The sequence below is a fragment of the Nelumbo nucifera genome, chromosome 3 (genome assembly GCF_055504915.1).
Source record: "Nelumbo nucifera cultivar China Antique chromosome 3, China Antique-T2T, whole genome shotgun sequence".
Classification (NCBI taxonomy): Eukaryota; Viridiplantae; Streptophyta; class Magnoliopsida; order Proteales; family Nelumbonaceae; genus Nelumbo; species Nelumbo nucifera.
In genome coordinates this window covers 7468047-7494193 of record NC_142651.1, presented here as the reverse complement: position 1 = coordinate 7494193, position 26147 = coordinate 7468047, and the positions used below count along the sequence as shown (strand labels likewise).

The window sequence follows — 26147 nt, the reverse complement described above, 5'->3', positions numbered from 1 at the left end:
ATGTAGAGACCTACAGGAAACTGGTTGAAAGAAACAGGGTGTTTGAGTACTTAACCGGACTAAACCCAGAATATGATATCACAAAGCAGAATATTCTATCCAAGGAGAGTGTCACATTGTCACAAGCTTATGCATTGATGAGCAATGAAGAGAGTAGGAGGGCTGTCCAGGTTCAAGGGGCTGGTTTTAGTGATCACTTTGCAAATATGGGGATTAAATCTAAAAGGGTTGCTGGGACTTCTAGTGGCTCTGGAAAGAAAGAAGTGATATGTGAGTACTGCAAGAAGCCGAAGCACACCAAAGATAAGTGCTGGAAATAACATCTTGATCTTGTTTCAATTCGGTTTCAGAAAAAACATGATAGTAAAGGGACAAGGAGTGCAAATGTGGCTGTTGGGCCAGATAGTGATAAGTACTATACTAAAGAAATGTCTGCGTGTGCACAATTGGCATCCATGAAAGCAGAATATGAAAAGTTTGGAAAGATGATCAGTCATCTAGAGGATGTGACTTCTTCCAACCCTTCAGGAAATTCAGCTCCTTCTGCATTTGCTCATTCAGGTACAAGGGCCTTTGCCAATCATGCAACCACTTCAGGTAATCTTAAGATCCCTTGGATTATTGACTCAGGTGCTTCTGATCATATGACCAACCTTTCTACCCTGTTTGCTTCATATGACTTGCTTCCTGGACGTGATAAAATCACTTTAGCCGATGGTTCACTTGCCCCTATTTCTGGCAAGGGAACCATCAAGGCTACAGATTCCTTGTTCTTACCTTATGCACTTCATGTACCTAGACTAAATACAAATTTGTTGTCTGTAAGTAGTCTAACCAAGTCACTCAACTGTTGTGTAACCTTCTTTCCTTCCTACTGTGTTTTTCAGGATCTGGAGTCTCGGAAGGTGATTGGGAGTGGCCATGAGGCGAACGGAATATACCTGCTTGATACTCTGGGACAATGCACTGATCATCCTGGGAATGTTGCTTTTGGGTCTGTTTCTTCAGAGTCTATTAGTCGGATTATGTTGTGTCATCGTCGTTTGGGTCATCTGTCTTTTTCTGCCTTAAGTCATCTATTCCCTGAACTGTTTAAGGGAATTAGTTTGTCCAGTCTTCATTGTGAGTCTTGTGAGTTATCAAAACATTGTAGAAACAATTATCCTTTGAGTAATAAAAGATCTTCATTTCCTTTTAATATTGTGCACTCTGATGTGTGGGGGCCTTACCACTTACCCTCCATGGGTGGCTACAAATATTTTATCTTGTTTATTGATGACTTTTCTCGGTTCATTTGGATATTCCTGATGAAATCCCGTGATGAAGTTCCAAGACTTATAAGACAATTCCATGAATTTGTTCTAACCCAATTTGATACCAGGATTAAAATCTTCAGATCTGACAATGCAAAAGAATACTTTGAGAAGAACCTATCCCGCTATCTCTCTGACATGGGGGTTATTCATCAAAGCTCCTGTGCTAGGACCCCAGAACAGAATGAAGTTGTTGAGAGGAAAAATAGGCATATTGTTGAAGTTGCAAGAAGTATCTTATTTGCCTCACATGTTCCTACAAAGTTTTGGGGTGATGCCGTTCTCACTGCTACCTACATTATAAACCGTATGCCATCCAGGGTTTTAGGGTTTAAGTCTCCCTTCAATCTCCTTCATCTGGACAAGGACCTTTTTCCTATTCCTCTTCGTGTCTTTGGCTGCACCTGTTATGTATTTGAACCAAAAGCCCATAAGTGTATCTTCCTTGGTTATTCCCCCACACAGAAGGGTTACTGTTGTTTTGATCCAAAGACTGGCACTCAGTATGTCTCAATGGACGTCACCTTTAATGAGTTTTCTCCCTTTTATGGTTCATCTCAGGAAGGACATTGTCCATAGGGGGAGGATTTGTCACAGGTGTTTGCTCTTCCTCTTCCTGTTCCAATTGAATCTTTTGACAAGTCTGCTTCTCCTTCAGATGAATCAAGGGCGGATAAGTCGTTCCATTCTCCCTGTCCCAGTGTTCTTCCTCCTTTACCTCCTCGTCCTATCATCTGTCACTTCCAGTCACAGATGAGACAACAGGTACTGTTTCAGCACCCTTGGAGTCATCCTTCCTTGACCTTGATATTCCCATTGCTGTTAGGAAAGGAAAATGGAAGTGCACTGCTCACTGCATTTCCAAGCACCTTTCTTATAGGTTGCTTTCTCCCTCATACTTTGCCTATCTATCTTCTGTTGCTTCTAACCCTATTCCCAGGTCTGTGTCAGAAGCTCTTAATATTCCAGAATGGAGGGATGCTATGATGTCTGAAATTGATGCCCTACACAAGAATGACACATGGGAAATGGTTGATTTGCCTGAAGGGAAGGATCCAGTCGGTTGCAAGTGGGTCTTTACTATCAAATATCGAGCTGATGGCACCATTGAAAGGTACAAGGCCAGGCTGGTTGCAAAAGGCTATACACAAACATATGGGATTGATTATCTGGAGACCTTTGCACCTGTTGCCAAGATGACATCTGTGAGGGTTCTTCTATCTTTAGCTACTCACTTTGACTGGCCCCTTTATCAATTGGATGTGAAGAATGCATTTCTGAATGGTGAATTACATGAGGAGGTTTATACGTCTCTTCCTCCAGGGATGTATGGAACTGATATGCAAGGAAAGGTATGCAGACTGAAGAAATCACTTTATGGACTAAAACAGTCCCCTAGAGCATGGTTTGAGAGATTTAGAACAACACTTGTTAACTTTGGTTATGTGCAGACACAGTCTGATCATACTCTTTTTGTGAAAAGGAGTGGACCTCTGACAGTATACCTCATTGTGTACGTAGATGATATTGTAGTGACTGGTAATGATATTTCAGGAATTCATGATCTCAAATCTTTCCTCCATACAGAGTTTGAGATTAAAGATTTGGGGGAACTGAGATACTTCCTTGGCATAGAAGTTGCTCGATCCAAGGATGGGATTCTTATCTCCCAAAGGAAGTATGTTCTTGACTTGCTCTCTGAAACTGGGAAGATGGGTGCTAGACCAGTTGCTACTCCTATTGATATGAGTCATAAACTCTCTGCCTCAGATGGGACACCGTTAGAAGACAAAGGAATCTTCCAGAGGCTTCTTGGGAAACTTCTGTACCTATGCATGACTCGGCCAGATATTGCATATGCAGTCAGTTGCATTAACCAATTCATGCATGCTCCTCGAGACACTCACATGGTAGCAGCAAAGCGAATCCTGTGTTATTTGAAGGGCTCCCCAAGAAAGGGAATTCTGTTTGCCACGCATGGTCACATGAAATTTGAAGCCTACACCGATGCTGATTGGGCCGGAAACATTGATGACAGAAGATCTACTTCTGGGTATTGCAGCTTGGTGGCTGGTAATGTTGTTTCTTGGAGAAGCAAGAAACAATCGGTTGTTGCTCGGTCTTCAGCTGAAGCAGAATACAGGGCCATGGCACATGGAGTCTCTGAACTTTTATGGCTAAAATCATTGATGGAGGAACTTGGGGTTGAACATGACAAGCCAATGATGTTGTACTGTGATAATCAGGCTGCCATCAACATTGCTCACAACCCAGTGCAACATGATAGAACTAAGCATATTGAATTTGATCGACACTTCATTAGAGAAAGGGTCTCTTCGGGTGAAGTATGTCTTCCTTTCATCACATCTAAAGGACAGTTGGCAGATTTTCTCACCAAAGGCATTCCCAAGGCAAAACTTCAGCATGATACTGGCAAGCTTGGCATGATTGACATCTATGCTCAGCTTGAGGGGGAGTGTAGAGAAGATGGGCCGAATGGCCCATAGGTTGTTTATTCTTTTATTCTTTCTTATTGTTTATGTTCTTGTCTGTAATGGGCCTTACTCTGGGCCCATCCTTTCTATGTTATGTTCTGTGTAAATTCTTGCCCAACTAAGGGCCTCCTTGTAATTATTCAAAGTTTATCTTAATAAAATGGTGTTAGGGTGTTAGAGAGAGAGTAAGTTCGAAACTCTCATTCTCTAAACTCTCATTGCAAAACTCTCAAGGTCTGTTTTCTTCACAGACTTCATTGACGCCTTAAACATGCGATTTGGAGTCTCGGCCTTTGAGAACTATGATGAAAGCCTCGCTAAGCTACGACATACCAGCTCCGTCCAAGATTATCAGATGGCATTCGAAAGATTAGCTGTGCGCGTGCAAGGCTGGCTAGAAAATGCGCTTGTCGGCAGTTTTGTTGGTGGACTCGGGGAAGAATTGCGGCTGGAGGTAAAATCCATGCAGCCCACCACCGTTCTTGAAGCAGCAGCATTAGCTCAACTACATGAAGACAAACTGAATCGGGCAAGAAGAATTAATCAACCTCTGGGAGCTGCGATCATACTAGGTATACCGAACCCAGAACCAGGTATCTTGGGTAAACCGGAGCCCAGATCAGGAGTAGGAATCATAGGCAAGGACGCCAACTTTGGTTCAGGCCCCGACTCAGCCAAGAGGTTAACCTGGGCTGAGATGCAAGCCCGACGGGAAAAGGGCCTTTGTTATGCATGTGGAGACAAATTCGGGTCGGGCCATCGCTGTAAGATCCCTCAAGTTTTCTTCCTTCAACCTGAAACCGAATATGTCGAGCAATCAACAGACATTGAAGAGCCAATGGACAACCAAGAATGGGGACAATGGACAAAGGAATACTCGAAAGTATCCCTGCAAGCCTTGACCGGTCTTGCTTCTTCTCAAACTATGAGAGTAACCGGACTGGTACAAGGGCGCCACGTGTCGGTTTTGATAGACAGTGGCAGAACCCTCAATTTCGTTACCCAAACATTGGTCAGACAACTAGGGATTCCGGTCCAACCATGTACAGCCTTCCGGGTGCACATAGCTAATGGGAGCAACCTGGTGTGCGACAGTACGTGCACAGAATTAAAGATGAAGATACAAGGACATGAGTTCGAGGTAGATCTGCACCCCCTGGAAATCAATGGAGCAGATGTAGTTCTCGGAGTCCAATGGTTAAGGCAACTAGGGCCGGTGATATGTGATTGGGCCCGCCTCACCATGGATTTTCAAGTGGGCAGCTCATAGGTGCATATTCAAGGGCAGTTGTCCATGGGTCCAGGACCCATTAGTCTCACCTCCCTAAGGAAACAGGCAGCAGACCCAGCCCACATCATATTAATGCAGATAGACTCCCACGGGAACGGCCCCATTCTAGCCCAAGGAAGCAAATCCAAAGAAGGCCGCACACAACTACAGCAGCTACTTCAGAAGTTCTCAATGATCTTCCAAGAACCTAAGGAACAGATTTCAGGTGGATATGCAAAGGGAATCACATCAAACCAGAGGCATTGGTGGTATGGTCAGGTCTCCCAATTGAGGATGCAACTTGGGAACCTTACTTGGATTTATAGAATAGATTTCCACATCTTGACCTTGAGGGCAAGGTCGCTTTCAAGGGAGGAGGGACTGTTGAGACACAAATAAAGGGAATACAAGTGTACAAGAAAATGCCACGTCAGCCTTTAAAGAATGTAACTAACAGCCAACCACTAGAACAAACTAACTATCAAACTGGACAAGTGGAGAGGCGGGTATAACAGAATTGTAACAGCAGTATATAAATAAGGAAAGGAATCTAGGAGGGGATTATGGATTTGGGAATACAATCTCTCTTTCTTTCTCTCTCTCTCTCTCTCTCTCTCTCTATCTATCTATCTATCTATCTCTATCTCTCTCTCTCTCATTCAGGAGGCAGGCTCCCTCGAAAGAGTCCCTGAGTTAGGCAGTCCCTAACAGATCTATAGGCAAACTTTGAGGGGAAATCGAGAAGCTAGCAAGGGAAGTGGGTTCAACATTCAGATGGGTTGAGGAACTGCTAACGGGATGGAAGATTCATTGGCCAAACAAGGGGTCCATAGGGAACATTATTTCTGGGCAGCATTGTAAAAACTAAATACATGGGTGGCTGGGTATTTTAACTATGATAAATGCTTGTTTTGGCATTGGCAATAATATGTTTAGCTTCCATTTATTATGCTTCTGATTTTCCCAATGTATTCCAATGTCCATCTTCTCTAGTAAGACATTCACAGGGACACCTCTGATTTAATTTTACAGAAATTAAGTTATTTGTCTTGGGAAAAATAGTTTGCTTTGGCTCAGTTCTTCTCTAGGTAACAAAAATTTATCTTTTGCATCTCTGATTGATTTTATACTTTTATTTCATGTGAGGGGTCCAATGAATTGGGGATGTTTTTTCTTTTGTTCGTGTTTTTAAGCGAGGTGTTTCTGAATAACCACTCTTCTCTGTATGTTGCTTTCTTTCTATTCTATTCACACTCCAATTTCTCTCCTTATCAGTTGCAGCATGCAAATAGGTTGTTCCTCTTATTGGAATCTATTGTTTTCACAATCTTTTACCTTTCAATCTATGATACTTGAATACCTCCACAAGGGTGCTGTGTCATGTTGAATACATCAATTTTTAGTGTAAATTTCATATACACCGTATTCAGCCATGCCCTTGCCATATCTGTGTAACAAAGCTTCCAATATTCTTCTTTCATTACCAAATAATCTTGGGTAGTGACCCTTTTCCTGGCTTCTTTAAGTCATTTGGTATAGTTGTTGATGTAAAGAAGTTTAAAGATGCTGGTCTGTGCACACCGCCCATAAAGAAGTTTATGGGGTTGAGAATCAACCTACCTGCCAATGTTCACACTGATAGATCCCCTGGTTTAATTTCTTTGTTCCTTTTTCTATTTTTAGATATAACAAAAAAAAGTATTTTAACTTGGGAAAATGGATGAATATAATAGTTTATGTTTCATTTACTAATTTAGTTTTCACCAAGGTCTAGAGTCCCATTTTCAAAAACTCTTGGCATTTTTGTTTCACTGTAAGTGAATGCGAGATTCACATTTAAAGGTTTCCAGTGAAAATATAATTTCCTGCCTGAGCTATTATGTTCCTTCTCTTATTGTAAAATTTCACAATTAAAGGTGGCTTTAGATTTTCCTTTTTCTTTTTCATTGAATAACTTGCATCTATCAATTCATGTCTTCTAATTACTAGGAAAGGCATCAATCAAAGTAAGAAATCATGTCTTCTAATTACCTCTATCAATTTTAGAGTTATCCCTTGCTTGAGCACATGAAAAACAAGTCTGTAATATATTTAGTGATTGTAAATTTTCTTTGCATTTGACTTCTTTCTTCTTTTTGGTTATTTCGGACTTTACATCAATATTTGGATTTAGGGAAACCTCTTCCTTTCCCTGATGCTCGTCTAATAAATGGCTAGTCTCATACCTCTTTTAGTGGATGATCACGATAACCTTCAGCATTGAATAAAAGCTTTATTTCTTAAAAAGATAATACTCCTAATAATTAAAAGTAGAAAAACCATATTTGATTTCCAAGGTGTTTTAGTACAAATAGCCCCTAAATAATTGAAGGCAACGGATGAGGGATAATAGTTTGGTGTTTATGGAATCTTGTATGAGGAGTTCTAGCTGCCTACCTTTCTCATTTTTGTGTCAATTTTAATATTTATGATATTGGAAGTGTTATCCCAAATTGTGGATCCTAGGTTATAGCTTTCAGCTTAGAAAATGTGCTTCTATATGTAAAAATTGCACTCTATTACAATCCATAGCAATTCTTAGCTATGCATTGTGTATTTGTGTTGTGTACTAGCCAGTTCTAGTATAAATCTCTCCTTGTGATGTAAATTCTAATAATGACTTATAATCCTATTGTTGATACCTTGAGGGATCACTCAATGTATCAATTACCTGAGCATATCATAAAGGAAGCACTCAAGACAAACCAGAAAGCCTTGAAAACTTACAATTGGCCAGCTAGCTAGATCTATTTATCCAGTTCAAGTAGTTAGTGTGTCTCATGTTATTGTTGTTTCAATTTCACATCAGTATGTGTTCCTGATAAATGACTGGATCCATTCAAACGCTTCAAAAGTAAATGGTGAACCGCTATATTAATAGCATTTAATGAATAGTTGAATAGGACTGTTAAATTAGACGTTCATTTGAATATGACATCTTTTTTATTGTTGCTGATACCATATCAGTTGAAATGATAGCAGCTTAATGTAATTAGTCCTGAGACCTGTACAATAAATAAATAAAAAAAACTCACCCATCAACCCATGCTCCCTAGCCTGGGTTCTTTTTTTATTTTGTCATGCAAATATTTATCTTGTTATACAAATAATATTGGAGACATTTTCTTATAAAATATTTAAAGGCTCTACTCTTTATGTTTCTGCAATCTATTAACATCATTTGTATGGATGCAAAACAAGCAATAGCAGTCAAAAAACCAACTTCAACAGATTGCCAGAACCATTTGCAGAAACCCACCTGTTTATGGTGCTCTTCTGGTCTCCACCATCTTGGATGATCCAGTTTTAAGGAATCTTTGTGTCAAAGAGTTGAAGGTAAAATTATTCTTTCACCGTTAAATACAATTTTGATTTGATACAAAGTTAAATATTGATATCTACGAACATATGCAACTGCATTTTGGAAGTCTATGTGCACTTCGTCAGTAACCTAAAAGTATATATATATATATATATTTGCAACTCTAATCCAGAGGCTGCTGACCTCTTTGTGAAATATAGTTCCAAAACTTAAGTTTGGCTTGTAGTTATTGGTGAAATATATAGGACTATTCTTAGTTTTTCTCTATAAATTTGTTTTCAGGTTCTGATATGAGTAAGATTCTCATTGCAACAACACTATCAAGCATGGAGCTCACAGACCAAAGTAGAACTTCCCTTGGAAAAGGAGAAATTGAACCCCTAGTCAATTTGTTTGAGGTGCATGAACTATCTTGCTTTTTTTTATCAATAAAAAGAAATTTCATTGATGAAAAATAGAAGTTACAGGGGTTATAGTTTATGAGTAGCCTCGACTACCCTACTACAATGTACTGTATCCACTATTAAGTTGATTTTTCACTCTTACAGTTGAGCCCAGAAACAGTGATCCCTGTTTACCCCTTGTTTGGCTAGCTGGTCTGCAAGTCCATTTGCTGCTCTAGGAGTCCACCTAATTGACAGTTGCATGCCCTTGGATAGATTTTTAATCTTCTTGATGTCATTTCTGAATAACCAGGGTGAGCTGTCCTGTTGTTTTAGCCAACTAATGATAACTCTGGAATCCCCTTCCACAACCAGATTTTCCGCCCCCATCTCCTTAGCCTTTTGTATCCCATATACCATTGCCTTCAATTCAGTTGTAGTGGAATTTCCAATTCCAATGGGACCCAAAAACAGCCCCAACACATTTCCTCCTTCATTTCTTATAACCCCTCCAATTCCAGATCTTCCTGGGTTTCCAAAACTGCTGCCATCAAAGTTTAATTTGATAAAACCTGGTTCAGGGGGCACCCAATCCTTCAGGACCTTCTTCTTTGCCGAGGAAGAGCTAGCAACTGTTCTCCAATTCCTTATTATATCATCCGCTGTAAAATTCGAAAATAAATTTAGTGTTTTCATCCATGAAGTCACCTTCATCATAATACTTTCTATTAGTTCTTCCTTGCATCTTTCCTTGTCTTCAAATATTCTCATATTTCTTTCCTCCCATAATACCCATAGCGCTGTTGCCCTTATGCATCTCTACAGTATTCTCCCTCTTCGCTTTGGCCATCTAAAAGTAGATGGCTCAAACAATCTTTCCAAGCTTAACGGGATGACCCACTCGCATCCAAAAAGGTAGAAAAACCAATCCCAAACACTACTAGCAAGAGGACATGAGACAAGAATATGAAAGGCATTCTCACCATTTGACTTGCACAAATAGCACCAATTTGGTGAAAGGCACCAACCAGGTCTTTTCCTCTGCATCAAATCACTAGTGTTAATTGCACTATGATAGACCTCCCAATAAAAACCCACTTTGTGGGGGATAGGTCGACACTAAACTTCTTGTAAAGGGAAGGGTACCCCAAGTTGGGCAGGAGAAGACAAGGACTTGAAAAAAGAGGCACAACTGAAAACTCCTGAAGGATGAGGAGCCCAAAGTCTAGTGTCTTGTTTTGAAGTGTCTAGAAACACCCCATCGAGCAGATGGAGTAGAGAGGACAATGAGCCCAATTTTGAATCCCTCATTATATCTTGCTTAAATTTTCTAGCAGGAATTTGTTGTTTTTAATTGATCAAATGCATGAACTGTCCTACTATTCCTAGCACAACATGTAAGCTTGGTAATTCAACTAATTTACTCTCTATTGGCTAGAAATGTGAATTCTTACTTATCTCTGTTATTTTCTTTGTAGGTTTAACATACACAAGGAGCAACTCCTAATGTGTGGATGGAGACAAAGAGGATAATTTTTTACATGTTGAGTTAAATATATGGGTGGGCAACTTGAATCCTGTTTTTCCATTCCATTCTATTTAATGTGATATCCATTGTTAAATTGTGGGAACTTAAATTATTTCTAACTACTTTGACTGTTCTTTTGGTTTACCACTTTACCCCTAGCTCTCTCAACTTGCAACAAATCAATTCTTCTTACAGGTGTTGTTAATGGTGTTTTATGCACATGACAAAACCATCATACTCTATTTTTTTCTCATTTTATCACCTATTGGAGCTATTGCTAGGTTATTTCAAATGATTTCATTTCTGATCCTATCCTTCGAGTGGAAAAGCTAAAAAGGATAGTGCCACTTGGAGATCACAAGTAAAGCTTAACCATGGTAACTAAATTGATTTCAAATTTCTTCTCAACCATTTCATAGAAGAGATCCAAATTTTTTTCGGACATCTTCTAAAACAAATTTTTGGAACTTTTGTTGGGAGTTGTTTTTGTGCCTTTTTTTGTTTGAAAACATTGCTACCAGGTAGGATGTTTCCTGGAGCAACAACTTTTTTTATTTGGTACCAATGCTTCAGGAAACGTTTTCAGCACTAGTACCCATTATCCAGTGCCATGTCACTACCACCTCACATCCCTGTTGGCAGTAGCAAGCTGCCAGCTCCAGGAAACACCAAATTTGGTGTTGCTCCAAGCCATGCCTTCCCGATTTCCGAGGCGTGGCTTGGAGCACCATTAACAAATGCCCGTTTTCTGGAGCACTGTTTTTTCCGATGTGGCGCTGTTTTCTGGAGCAACGGCAACAATGCCAAACAGACGCTAATTGTGCACTAGCAGAAAGCAATACCAAGTTACTAACAACCTTCATTGGACTAGAGGTCAGACAAGGAGACCCTTTATCCCCTTATTTATTCCTTTTTGTGTCTGAAGCTCTCTCATCATGCCTCCATCACCTTGTTTTGCAGCAAAGAATATATGGAGTGAAACTAAACAGGGAATGCCTAGTAATTTCCCACCTCTTTTTTGCAGATGACAAATACCTCTTCACAAGGGCAAACCCATCTGAAAGTCAATATCTGGTGGAGGCAATCCAACTTTATGAAAGGTCTTCTGGTCAACAGGTAAATTTCTCAAAATCTGAGGTTTTTTTCAATAAAAATCTTCACCCAAGACTTCAAAAGATTATGGCTAGAAGACTAAACATAAAAAAAGTGGATCACCCAGGAATTTATCTTAGATTACCTACAACAATTGGCAGATCAAAGAAAATGCTCTTCAATCATCTGATAAGGAGGATCCAATCCAAGACTTCTAAATGGTATGAATTACTCTTGTCAAATGGAGGAAAGGAAGTCCTCCTAAAATCAGTCGTAGGTGTCATCCCAAATTACACTATGTCATGTTTTTTGATTCCAAAATCCTTTTGTGATGACATGGAAAAAGCCCAAAGGAAATTCTGGTGGGATTCCCTAGAAAAGAAGAAAATCAGTTGGGTCAATTGGGACACAATAAGCAAAAACAAAAATGATGGAGGGCTAGGTTTCAAAGATCCACATTGTTTCAACAAGGCCCTCCTGGCCAAACAGGCATGGAGACTTTTCACTGAAGATCAAAACTTATGGTGTAGAGTTATCCAAGCAAGATACATAAAAGGGAAAATTTTCCTAAACGATAATTTTCCTCGTAGGGGTTCATGGGGGTGGCAAAGCATCTTAGCTGGGAAAGAGATCTTAAAAAAAAGGAGCTTTTTGGGAAGTAACTCAGGAGAGAAGGTCAGGATTTGGAGCGACCCTTGGCTAAAAGACTTGCCAGATTTCAAATTAATGGGCCCTGGCCCTAGAAACAATGGCCTCATCTGGGTCAAAGACCTAATAGACCAGGAAAGAAGATGCTAGAACTATACCACTTTAGGGGCCAGCTTCACCAAAGAAATGGAAAACCAAATAAAAAAATCCCCTAGCTTCAGGAAACTGGGAGGACAGATTAGTTTGGAAGGGAAGCTCTTCTGGGAAATTCATTGTTAAATCAGCTTACTTCATAGCAAGCAGGGAAAAGTTTGAATCCCTTTCTACAACTCAACCACTCAACATAGCCCACATCCAAAGCAGAGAAACCTAGAAGGTGTTGTGGAAGCTAAAAATAGATCCCAAAATTAAACATTTCATATGGAGATGCATGTGGAAAGCAATAACTGTTAGAATGAACCTAGCAAATAGAAAGCTAACTCAATCCATAACCTGCCCTATCTATGCAAAAGAGCTATAATCAGTTATGCATGCGTTGTTCAAATGTGACCATGCTAAGAGTATATGGTTTGGTTCTGTTTTTTGTTACAACTCAGATACAGTTCCAAATGAATTCAATAGGTGGTTGGTTCTCAGGATGGATTGAATCCTGCATTCAGTCAAAGGACAGAAAAGAAGAGCTGCTAAACTACTCGGTTTTATTGCTGTGGATAATTTGGAAAAGTAGGAATAAATGTGTCTTTGATAATGAAGTGCCTAACCCCTACAAAAATCTTTTGTTTTAACAGGGCTCGGAAGGAGAGGAAGAAAATTTTGCTGAAAAAATGGCCAAGTACTCTGCAAGTGCCTGAAGAAGATAGGTCAGCTTTTTTGTGGCAACCCCAGAGCCAAATGTTTTGAAGTTAGACGTAGATGGCAATTTTTTGAGTGAGGGAAAAGCAGGTTTTGGAGTGGTGGCTAGAAACCATTTGGATCTTTTTCAAGCCATCATTTTTGGTTCCTCAATTGCAGTTTATTCTCTTCAAGCATAAGCCTATGCCTGTCTCCAAGGAGTTAAATTAGCAAAAGTCATCAGTAGGGGTCCTTTTGAAGCTCCTGATGCTTTCTTTTTTTTTTTTGTAAAGATATTCTGGATGAATGTAAAGACTTGGACTGTTCCTTTAGTATGATCTCTCTTTCACCAAAAAAAAAAAAGAAAAAAGAAATCACCCATGTCCACAAAATAACTTCAGAATCAGTAACATCAAAGTGTATAAAATAGCCATTTTGGGCCCTACAAACATGTTTTTCTCCTAAAGCATCATCTTTTAGGCCATTCTGTATTACCATTCTCCTAAAGCATCATTTTTCTCAATTCAATTAATGGCACATCTAGAAACATGTTCTAACCAATGTTGATCATTCTTCTCAGCCAACCTCGACCGTCAGACCAGTCTTGAGCAAGGTTTTAATTTTTAGAATTTCAGCCATTTTGGGCCCCTGGTCTATGATATTCTTCTAAACTTCAGAGTTTCAGATTTTTTTCCCACAAGTCTTAATGATTTTATTATATTTAAATATTATTTTTTATGGTACTTCGTGTCTATATTATTTTTATTTATTTATTTTAATACTATATCTAAAAATTCAGACAAAATAAGTTTTCAAACTCCAAATTTTCTGAAAAAAGTTTAAAATTGTGACCAAAATAAATCCACCGTACTATATTTGTATCAACAATTGAGCTGGCGTTCTACAAGATGAATGCTTTTGTTATCATTTGTTTTTAAATTACCACATCATCAAAAAATAAAAATAAAAATAATTTGGTTTTGTTTCAAAAAAACAATACATATTTGGAAACCATAAAAGTGATAGTTTTTAAAATAAATATAGATTTTGCGGTATAAAATTGTTGGGATAGAGGCAAGAGTGTATGAGGAGAATAGTCTTACATTAAAAGATGCAAAAGATTTGTATTACAAGGATTGGCCAACAAATTAATGGTTTAAACTTTTGAAAGTGATGTCCAACTCTCTCATGTCTCGATATTACCAACTGCCTTCAATGCACAACAGTTATATGATTCATGGGGGGCTGATTTGATCTCCATATTAACCTCCATCTAAGTAGCCCGTACCTTCAAGCACGAGAAATGACTTGATTGGTAGGTAGCAAACAGCAGCGTAGCATCACATAACGAGAATGATCTGGATTTTTGTTTTTATGTTTTTTTTGGGCTAAAAAGTAAAAGCAAAAAACCAAACCGAGAAGGCATATGATGCACATGCGGCATGGCGGAGGGAAATAGGGGAAATCGTATAATAAATTAATCGGGTCCCACTGCCAGAATACAATTGAAATCACTATCTAATCACACTAAATTGGACGGTGGAAAACAATCCATCCAATTGAAATCACTATCTAATCTAGTGCAGAGGGCCAGAGGCCATAAATAAATAAAAAGCAAGGCGAGCGAAGGATCGTGGAGGCTTCTTATTGTACTGAAATCTAATTAATGTTTTTTTTCCTCTCAAATTGAGAATGTGAGAGATGATGAGGAAGGTGACAAGCGAGCGAAGGACTCCAGTCACTCCCTCCACCTCCACCAACAATAGTTTAATTTGTTCATCTCTCATTGTTGGTGAATGGTGGTCATACTCATCGTCCTCTCCTACTCCTACGCTATCACCTTGTACGTACTGCTCATCAAACGCCAACAGATCTTCTTGTCCTTGTTGGAGACGGGTTGTTTTCGTCTTCGTCGTCCTCAGACTCCTCCTCGCTCTGGCTGTGGCAGACTTAGCCTTTAATTGCTCATTGTCGCCGTCCGAGCCACCATGCATAATGACGTGGCTTACTGTCTTGATCCCGGGTTCCTTAATTTGCAGGAATAAGGCCATCAGGGCCACTGGGCCAGGAGGAGGAAGGAGGCGTTGTTGTTCATCAGTTTATATATGTGGTCGTGGGACAGAAGATCACGCTTGATGTCGCCATTTATGCCTTCAACGCTTTGCTCTAATTATCGAAGCCTTTAATTAATTTCTCAGCTTAATATATATAATCGCCCCCCTTCGCAATTATTTTTCATTCTCTATCTCTCTCTCTCTCTCTCCCCTACTAATTAAAATATTAAATTGTTGGCGCATGCATGAAAAGTGAAAACAAAACTTAGCTTTTCCTGTACTGAGAAGTGAGAACTTCATCATCAAGAATCGCTCCCAGCTGATGAATCTCTCATCAGCAAGCTATTTATAAATTCTTCCTCCAAAATACACACAGTTGGTGCCTTTAATAGCTTAATCTGGCTCTTGGCTCCGGGTTCTTCGATCGTCCATGCAGTTGATACAAATTTTCATTGTGCAGATTGCATCAGTTCAGTCGTCATCAATCATTTGATCTCATCTGTGCATTATTAATTACCTGCTTATCATTATCAAATTAACGCCGGCAAAGAGTCTTGACTCCGCCAGAATTAAATTGTTTGTACAACAATGGATGGTAGCTAATAACGATGCGGGATAAAAAGGAACAAGAAAATAATTACTTAAACTAATGGAATTATTTCATTTCAATTTTGTATAATTAAGTGAGTCCACCTTGGTTTGTTATGTCAACAATGTCAATGAAATGGTTTTCAATTAATTCTGGTTTGTTAAGACTTAAGATTACGTTTCAGAACAGCGAGAACTGGTCTTGACCCAATTTGTTAATGGCGACAAAAGTCTAAAACCAAAACCAACATAATTGGTTCAACTCTATCAGGGAGACGAGACCTAACCCATTGACAGTCCCATAAATGTGGGCAGCCATTCCCCAGAAGAGTTAGCCCATTGCAACCAGCCTAGGATCCCACCAAGTCACTATCAGTTGGTTGTGCGTTGTATAGCGTTTGAATGGTAGCAAACTGGACGACCAGTAGGATATATTTTGACTATGATGGTCCTTGTTACTTCTGCTCCAAGTCACTTCGTGGGCCCTGAAAATTTGTATAGCTCACGATACCATTCTTCATGCTTCTTCTATACTATTGATATCGAAGAGACATGAAAGAAAAAAAAAAAAAAATCTAAAGAAAAGCATTTGATAGTGGAAGCAAGAAAGTAAGAAAAAGTCAAAAGAGAGAGAGAGAGAGTACATACACCAGAAAAGAAAAGATAAATGTAATGGGTCTTAATAGCTATTGGGGCAAGAACAAATCCTTCTTGATGGACCCTGTAATAAAATGTAATGGGTCGGAATTCGTCCCTGAACCGACTTTAATAATAATAGGTCCAGATAAGTACGGGGCCGGCCACACCAACCCGGGAAGTTCTAGCGAAACTCAATGAGGCCGTAATTCCGTAAAAGCCGCAGCCCCCCAGCCGAGGTTGTTTTTGTCAAAACAACTAACAAAGGGACAAAAATTAAGGGTATTTTGCACTAGTGTTTTGTAAATTTGGCAGGAATTTATATTTATTTTGATAGAAATAAAAGATCAAGTGGAGCCGGGTAAATAAAGCCAGCAACCGACCTTCCTCTCCTCCCAAAGGCTACTGCCACAGTGCTTCATGACATAAGATAAGATGCGAACGCGCTCCACTCCACACAAATCGGGACCCACTATCATAAAAGTCCGCCAACCCCAAGAAATCGTTCATCCACCCGAAAATCAGCAAGATCAAGTAATTCTAACCATCTGATTCTCTAAACTCTAGATCAAGTTGGGATCAATACGATAGGTTGTTGATGCAGCCAAAGTCTTCGATGTGAAATCCATTTTACGTGGGCTCTGATTTTCTTTTGTATGGCAGTCCAGTTGAGAAGCTCCCAAGTCCCAATAGGCCACGGCTCGCATGTTGTGGGTCCCAAATCATTTATTTTTATTTATTTTTTTAGGTCATGCAGATACGGTTTCACAATTCCTGCAGTTTCCTTTGGGAAGAAGGAAACCCGAAGAACGGAACTACTACTACTCCTAGTCTCTTCATATATAAATCAGATAGAGAGGCCAACTGCGTGCGTTCGCCATTGTGGAAAAGCGCGCAAAGCGGATTACGGCTACGCTTTGGTTCCTGATCTCCCGTTCCTAAGCTTATATCTCTCGCTAATAAACCTTAAACAATTCTTCTTACTTAGGGTTTATGTTGCTGATCTTCTTGAATTGAAGTCACGCAGAGCTTCGACTTACAGTAACGCTCATTTAACCGATCCAATACTTATCATACCTCATGGCTGAAATAGTGATAAAGGTTGATTTTCTCCCTTTTTTCAATGATTTATTTCCCTTTTTTTCTTCATGAACTACATACGTTTTTATTGTTCTGGTGTTTATTGGATTCACTAAGATACACGCTTCTTATACGATATTATAAGATGTTTTGGAAGATTTTTCTGTTGTTTATGGGATCAGAGTCAGCATGCTTGGGATTTTGGTAGGAAATTTAGTTAGGGAGTATTGGATATGGGGTAATTTGATACGAGTCCCTTATTTGGGGGAAGAATTTAGATTTCCAAGGGTCGTACTTATGCTCTTTCTCTATATGTTTTTGTTCATTCATACGATTAGATTGTTGCTGCTAAGCTAATTATTGCTCTAAGTACCACTTCTGTAATAGTGAAGACTATTGTCAAGATCTAATTCATTTTTTGTTAAGGCCTTTATATATTTGTTTGGTGTATCTGTTTTTCTGTTCCTCATGAATTAATTTACTATATTCAACTTGTCGACTTCTTTGTGTTTGCTATCAAAGCTTTTTGTGATTGATTCCTTTTCCTTGTGTCTTTTGCTACTAACATATGGAGCTGGACTACATGAGTAAGAAATTGGTCTTCCAAACGGGGTTGTTGTCTTTTGGAAATCATTCATTAAACATGCTGGTTCCAATCTGACAAATAGAGTCCATATAAGAAGAAATTGTGTTGAATGTCATGGAGATTGAGCCCCATAAAATTATAATAGGGTTCTTATGTTTCAGTTGTTTATTTTCCTTTTTGTTTCATCTTTTCTTTATATTTTTATGTGATTGTTATTTTTTGTTAGTATTCTAGTATTAATAATAGTTTCATATAGCCTTCCCTCTTGACTTTTAGAGGCTGGCCTGCAAGGCACCTAGAGACTTATCATCCATGACTATAACACTGAAGGGCATCAATGAATTTAAAACAATAATCCCACGCAAATATTTTCATCTACCAGTGGGAACTATCAAACCAATCCTTTGTTTTTTGTGGTACTATATAAGGCTGAAGTTTAACGTGATATATGCATAGGATTCATATGTGGGCTGTGGAAATTATCACCAAATCATTCTCTAGCATGCTATGTTCCTCGCTTAGACTTGGGTGGGTGTGTTACAGTCTAATATTTGGAAAGCAATCAATATATCTTATTCAAGTTTGCTGAACTGAGTGGTTCATTGCTTTGTCTTTTAGTGCATAATTAATTATGGAGGTTCTATCTCCTTAATGGCCGGTTGAAGTTGGCTTGATTAATAAGATCTAATGTGAAAAGAGAAACAGGGCGGACCTTAGTAAAATGGTTGGGTTGTTCCATTGCGACCTGGGTGACCAGGGTTCAAATCTTGGAAACAGCCTCTCTGTATGTGCAGGGGCAAGGCTGCGCACATCTGTCCCTCCCCAGACCCTGCATTGGTGGGAGCCCCATTTACTGGGCTGTGCTTTTTAATGTAAAAAAGAGAAACTGGAATAAAACAAATTATAAAGTCTCTAGGATTTTCTGTTAATTTTGATTTCAAGTTCAGTATAATTATTATTTTTTATTCTTGATCAGAAAATAGAGTCAGAAACTTATTGTTGTTGATCAAATGGTTAGCCATAGTGGGAGTTGTATTTACGTGTTGTTAAGCTATTTAGAATCCAAGATATGTCCATGTGCACAATATTTCCTCCATCTTTTGTTTCATGTTTTTCTCACCATTCATTTTAAGACATCTTGTTTCAGCTATATAATGGTCAAATAAACTATTTACATAATCATCTTGTTTTGATTAGTGAATGGAGTTTCCTTTTGTTCCAATCTGTGAGTTATGTCACCTGGTTGTCATGTGTTCAATACAGTATGAAGATTTATCCTTAATATTTGCATTTCTGGCTTTGCTTCAGGTTAAATATGGTGATACACTTAGACGATTTAATGTGGATGTTCATGAGAATGGATCCGTGGATCTTGACATGGATAGACTAAGAGTAAAGATCCTCTATCTCTTCAAATTTGCTCCTGATACAGATCTTACCCTGACATATATTGATGAGGACAAAGATGTAGTAACACTAGTGGATGAAGATGATCTGCTTGACGCATTTAAGCAGTGCCTGAATCCCCTGAGGATAAATGTATTATTGAACAGTAATCGAGCTGGAAGATCTGAAACAAGATTAAGTGGAAGTTCTACTCCCATGAGAACACCCCGTTCCCAAAGTTCCCACAGTCATTCATTGTCATGCATCAACTCTGGTGCTGCTGATGTCTTGAAATCTGTGCCAGAGCCTTTGCTTGATGCAGTATCAAAGCTCTCCCTTGATTTGGCATCAAAGGCTGTATCCTCTAATACAGTACTTGCTGATATTGTTGAGAACTTGTCTTATTTAGGACTATCTCACCTAGGCTCAGTTTCTCAGAACCAGACAAGTGCAGTGTCTCCTACACAAAGTAAGACTTCAGAAAACCCAGTGGATCTCAATGACATCAAGGATCCAATGGTTTCAAAAGACACTATAATAATACCAAAGACATTGCCCATTGCTAAGCCTGTTGATTCAACTCATTTGAGAAATGAACAGGAGTCTGATAGTGGTAATATCAGCAAAGGTGTCTCAGACTCGAGTCCTCCAACCACCTCCATGGTTCATAATCTGGATCTTCCAAGAGATTCAGCTGTACCTGGATGCCCTCCAGTGGATGTCACTTCTGCTGGGGCTTTGGGGCACAGTGATCTTTCAAGTGACAATGGAAAGAACCTTCAAGAGGAATGTGATGATAATCATAAGGGAATTTCTGCTCCAACTTTGGAACAGCTCACCAAATCTCCTGCTAATCATTTGGTGCATCCTAATCCTCGTTCTCATCCAGTTTCTCATACATCCATTCCACGTGTCCCCCAATCTTATTCCTTGGGGGATTCTAGCGTCTTGGATGAAGATAACAGCAGGAGACTTGCTACCTGTACTGGACATTCTTCATCACAAGTTAGTTTCAATCCTGTGAACAACTATGGGCAGATTGGAGCAGTAGATGTCTCTGATGTTTTCCCTCCTGGTGGGTACACCCGTTTTCCTCCATTTAAAAGGGGCTATGGTAATTGTGATAGCATGGGAAGAATATTCCATAAGGGTGTTAGGTGTGATGGTTGCGGCATCCATCCAATAACTGGCCCCCGATTCAAGTCCAAAGTGTAAGAATGATAGATCAAATATGTTTTGATAATTCTCTGGATGTTTTTCAATCACTGTGCTTGATAAGTTCTGTTGGGATTTTTGTATTTTTGCAGCAAAGAAGATTATGACCTCTGCAGTATTTGCTTCTCAGAAATGGGCAATGAGGCTGAATACAGAAGAATTGATCATCCAATATCTTATCGCTCATCACGTTCATTTAAGGAGTTTGCTGATCCTGTAAGAGATTCATCATTTATGTTTTGCTTATTATAATCTTTTATTGGCCTGATTTACTTATATGCTCCCCTCCCTTGCAGTTTCACCATTCCCGATTTACCCCTTTACCACATATGCGAGGTTGTGGAGTGAAGCAATATCGATCAAAAATTGACAGTCGTTTCATTCAAGATGTAAATGTCATTGATGGAACCATGATGGCCCCAGCAACTCCATTTACCAAAATATGGAGAATGCGCAACAATGGTTCTATTCCATGGCCTCATGGCACACAACTTGTGTGGATTGGTGGAGACCAGCTCACTGATAAAGGTTCTGTTTATGTAGAGGTATGACTCTAAATATTTATTATGTTAATTTTCTTTGTTTTTGTTTTAATATTTATTCCTTTATTTTCGAGATTTTGACTGAGACGTTATTTCTTTTTTCTGTAAATATTATGATGCTTTATAAACATTGCAGCATATTCCATTGGAGGGCATCTCTGTTGACAGGGAACTAGATATTGCAGTTGATTTTACTACACCAGAACAACCCGGTCGGTACATCTCATACTGGAGGATGGCATTACCATCTGGTCAAAAATTTGGACAGCGTGTTTGGGTTCTTATCCAGGTTCTAAACACTTCCACTATTTTCTTTCTTTTAAATAAGTTAGTTTTGGTTCTAAAAGTTAGCTGTAATCTCATTTTCTTTCATGTGGATACAGGTGGATGCGTCTCTGCAGAACTCATTTTCCGAGAGTTTCCATGGCTTGAACTTGAACTTACCTGCTGAGAGCACTGAACCAAAACACCATGAGAACATAGATGTGAATGCGGATCCTATGGATGGTTGTAATCTAGGCTCTGGCATCATCTCTAATGCAGAGGTGGAATTAGTGAAACCAGTGTTTGACGAGAATGCAAACAAGGACAGTCAATTTCCCATAAACGATGACTTGATTGTTGGTGGTGGTGCTTCAGCTTCTGTTCCTTCGGAAATTCCTGCATCAGTGTCATATCCCATCATAGATTTATCTATTGGTCCATCTGATCCTGCACCTCTCAAGGGTAAAGAAGTCACGGAGGCTAACATGGTTGAGCAAACCCTTCTCAAGGAGCTTGAAGAAATGGGGTTCAAGCAGGCTGACTTGAACAAGGAAATTCTGAGGATGAATGATTACAACTTGGAGAAGTCTGTGGATGACCTCTGCGGTGTTGCTGAGTGGTTTCCAATCCTAGAGGAGCTGCAAGAGATGGTAAGATGCAATTCTTAAAACATATCAAGTGCATGGGAGGTCCTATATCAGCTTAACTGTGTTCTGTTTCTTCATGTTATGTTTACTTGGCTGTGGAAGGTAGCTTATTTCAATGGATTTGTCTGTTGCAGGGATTTCATGACAAAGAAATGAACAAGAAATTACTGATTAAGAATGGTGGAAGTATCAAACGGGTGGTACTGGACCTTATTGCAGGGGGAAAAGCTTAATGGAAGGTGCTTTTTTACTGTCATGCTTGAATGCCTTCAAGGAAAGAAGACTATGAAACTAGTATATATTACATTTAATTTTAATGCGACCTGCCTGTATTTAAATACAGATTAAGTTATTAGCAGTTCTAGTAGTCCATCAATTTCCTCCTGTTAAATGGGTACATGGAAAGTGAAGTCTTATATTTTCTTGGGTACATATTTAAGCAATGGGATGTCAGGTTACTTCCTTTTTGTTTGTGGTGTTATTGTTTTCTCTTTGGAAAGAATTAGGGATACAAGGGCTTTTGAAATTAGACGAATAAAAGGGGAATCATCCACCCAATCTGTTATATTGACTAACCAACAATCCAGATATCCGACGTGACGTTTATATTTTGTGGTTGAATTGCTTTATTATTATCTCAAGGAGCCCCGATTGACCTATACGTGACCAATTTAGTGTTTTGTGTTGAGATTTGAGAACATGGATTGTGGTTGGTCAATGAATCGGCCTTGTTTTTGCTTCATTAGGTCCTATGTTGTAGGTTGTTTACACCATCCAAATGATGATCACAATTCCTTTAGAACTTCAGAAAGCTAGATCCTGTTTGATCCTTTTAAAACATGAAGATCATTTGAACGAAACTTCAAGTATCTTGGATGCTGTTTTTAATTCATTTTTATTAATGAATATCAAATCATTTCCAGCATCAGCTCATCTTTTTACCAGTATATTATTTTTAGTTTAGTTTATTAATAATATTTAGTATTCAAGTGTAATATGAATTGGACGGATAGATTTCAGTTAAAATCTGAATATTAGTGGGATTTGATTCAGAACCAGGTATGTCATATCCGAACTTGACATATCAAAAGTTCAGTGTGATGTTAAAAATCTCAATGCAAATCAGTTTTATCCGCAACACCCATTCCTTGAATCTCCACAGATCATGTAGGCTATGTTTTGTTTGAAGGAAAAGGTAGGGAAAGGTAAGAAACCTTTACAAAACTTGTATGGGTTTCCTTACCTTTCCCTACTATTTCCTTCAAACCAAACACAGCGTTGGGGAGTGTTTGCCAATATGGTTGGTTTTCTATTTTCCACTCCTAGTATCAGTACCACTAATCTGGGATCAAAACCTTCTTTCATTCTCCAATACCCTCTCTGAAATTTTTTTAGGGAATAAATATCCTCAATCCTCTCAATTCCATTTACATCCAGCCCACCTAACTCGTGAATTGGCTGGGACGGGACAGGCCCCAATTCTGATAGGCCAGTACTATCTATTTGATTGTATTGGGTTGGTCCAATTTGACCGACCCTATTCCAAAACCTTGTTGATTTGATTGGGTAATGGCAGACTGGAGACGATGCGTTTGATGTTTTGCTTCCTACTGCAATTTCGAACTTCTTCCATTTGAAAGTATAAGTTACGACAATTGCAATATCATAGTGAGAATATTTCACAGTGGTGTATGATGTAATGGTTGAGGCATCTATCTATCTCATAACTATTCCCCTGTTCAAAGTCCAAAGTTTAAGATGTCTGGGCCACTCCTATTGCATTATTTCCATTATAATAATCTGTCATCGTTAGGGGCCACTGACCATTGCTTAGTGCGATGCTAAAACCTTAGGCTGGTGCAGTTGCTTACTTGCTACAACTACAAGCCCACAATGCAGAAGTTTAGGTCTTTATCCAGTTGTTTAGGTTAGACAATAGTGTAACTTATACGTTCCAGCATCTGCGTCTTGCAAATGGACAATGAAGTTAAATCATGGCTTAAATTTTGCAAAATTTCTATTTCATCTATTGTGTTTGTGACTGATGAAATCTTTTAAAATTTTTGGTGATATAATTTCAGAATAATTTTCACATTTCTTGAAAATTTGTTTGTCCTATATTTTGTCCTAATTACAGATTTGTGTATATAACCTACACAAAAAAGAACCTATATAATATAAGTATAGAAAAGTATTATCAATCATTTAAAATATTTGTAAAATACAATTCGTTCCAAAAAAACCCAAGTTATAAAAACTCTTTAACAGATTTTGGATTTTAAATGAACGAATTTTTTGAAATGTAAAACCTTGGATTGAACATATAGGGGAATAGGGCTTCTAATAAAAGAATACACAGGGGAACACATTACTGAATATTTTATTGGTGCTTGCAGTTTTGGAGTAATATGATTTTGTAAGTAGTTTTTTTTTTATTCTAAAAGTAATTAAATTTACTGAATTAATGAATCATTTCCCTCTTTTCACCTTCTCAATGTGCCATGCGAGGTTGTGGAATGAAACGTTGTCTGTTAGAGCTTTACAATCGCTTCTAAAACTCCATATGCACCTGACCAGATACCCTACGAACTATTCCAGCTTTTCAGGACAATTTCATAATGGTTGAATTGAATGACTTATTGTTTTATTTTTTGTGAATAAGTAATTAATTAACTTGTGAATTCCTTAATTGTTGAATGATCCATCATGGGTTGATTACTCTGCCCTTAAACAAAATAGTGCATGTTGTTCTATAAACTGAAAAAGCAAAGTAATAAGTCATTCAATTCAGCACTTCGGCGCTTATCAACTGGCCGCTTAGTAGCTTGTGGAGTGGATGGAGTAGCGATGGCAGTACTTATCTTGATTATTTTGACGCAACCTTATACCTGTCAATAAGGTTTTCTAGATGACTCCTAAACCTGATAATAACAAAAATCTAGCAAATAACAAGTTTAGACAAAAATTTAAGGCCTCTTTTACAGATTCCTCTCATTATACTCTATTAAAGGACCAAATTTGAATTTAAAAAACTTTCAACGTGGCTATTAAAAAAATCTTTTTGAGTAAATTTAGTATTGAATTAATAAAACATTCTATTACCATCGTTACTTGGTGAAAACTGTAATCCAAGGTGTCATATATCATGAAGACTCAAATTAACTGCATCATCCCTCCAAGTGGCAAAATATGACAGACAATGTAGGGAATTTTTTTTTACTACATACACATACATGTACCCTTAATTGGATGGGGCCATTATTAACTAGGTACAGGGTCAACCTGGTACTGACCTAATATTAGAATTTAGAAGGGTCTTCATCTGAAAATCACTTTTTTTTTATTCTTTTAAATTTATCCCGACTTTTCAATACCCCTGGACACCACTATTGTCAGAAAATTTTATTTATAAGGAGACCGAATCAGCCATTCACAAAACAGATCCCCACAATGTCCCACAACACATTCCTGTTGTGTATTGGGAACATCTCTCGATGATGACATCATCATTCCAGATATTATCATCGAGAGATATTCTCAATACATGGCGAAGATGTGCTGTGAGACATTGTGGAGGCAGTCTTGTGTGGGGCTGATTTGAAAATATTTATAAGATACCTGCCTTCCGTTAGTTACTATGATAGAAGTGATTCATATACGCTAATGATATTTAATCTATTGACAAAATTAAATCTGATCAACCTATTAACTAAAAATATCCTTGGTTTATTTCTTCTCCTTATCCTCTCATTTCACAACCCAATGGAGCAAGGGCCACATTGTGCAGCCTCTAGAATAGGGATGTGGCTGTCAGCCTGTGGGATGCATAATTCAAAGTATCGATACGATACATTTGATATGGGGCGTATCGTGTTGTATCTTTTGAAAAAAATACGGTCTAAAACACCTGTTTCTAGGTATTTTAGACCCCTAATTTTTTTTAATAATAAAAAATATTTTATAAATTTTTCAAAAAACTAAACTTTAAAAAATAAACTAAAAAGTATATATATATCGATCGTTTTTAAATACCAATACAATATCGTATCGATACTTTGAACCTTCAAGGGCATATGAGTGCAATACTGCAATCCTTCCCTTCTAGTGTTTTGGCATCAAAGAAGGAACATTATTGTAGGTTGCTTGACCTTGACGTGAAGCCCGGGAATCAATACACGATAATTCCTGCTGATTCTGAATTTCCTCCCCCTCAACCCACCCACTTAAA

The 26147-nt window shown here is 38.5% G+C and overlaps 2 protein-coding genes across 2 annotated transcripts; both read left to right on the top strand.

Annotated features, from left to right (window-relative positions):
- The first annotated feature begins 3947 nt into the window (after positions 1-3947).
- On the top strand, positions 3948-13251 carry LOC104593083 (uncharacterized). The gene is made up of 5 exons (XM_088901737.1): positions 3948-8453; positions 8722-8837; positions 10301-10383; positions 11375-11466; positions 12879-13251. Exon 1 carries the CDS (start codon positions 4080-4082, stop codon positions 5076-5078), a length of 999 nt encoding a protein of 332 aa, XP_088757863.1. The 5' UTR covers positions 3948-4079; the 3' UTR covers positions 5079-8453; positions 8722-8837; positions 10301-10383; positions 11375-11466; positions 12879-13251.
- Positions 13252-16958: 3707 nt separating this feature from the next.
- NBR1 (ubiquitin-associated (UBA)/TS-N domain-containing protein / octicosapeptide/Phox/Bemp1 (PB1) domain-containing protein) lies at positions 16959-22386 on the top strand. Its single transcript, XM_010252759.3, has 7 exons — positions 16959-17300; positions 19174-20462; positions 20559-20682; positions 20763-21011; positions 21145-21297; positions 21392-21922; positions 22054-22386. Exons 1-7 carry the CDS (start codon positions 17280-17282, stop codon positions 22150-22152), a joined length of 2466 nt encoding a protein of 821 aa, XP_010251061.1. The 5' UTR covers positions 16959-17279; the 3' UTR covers positions 22153-22386.
- The last annotated feature ends 3761 nt before the right edge of the window (positions 22387-26147 follow it).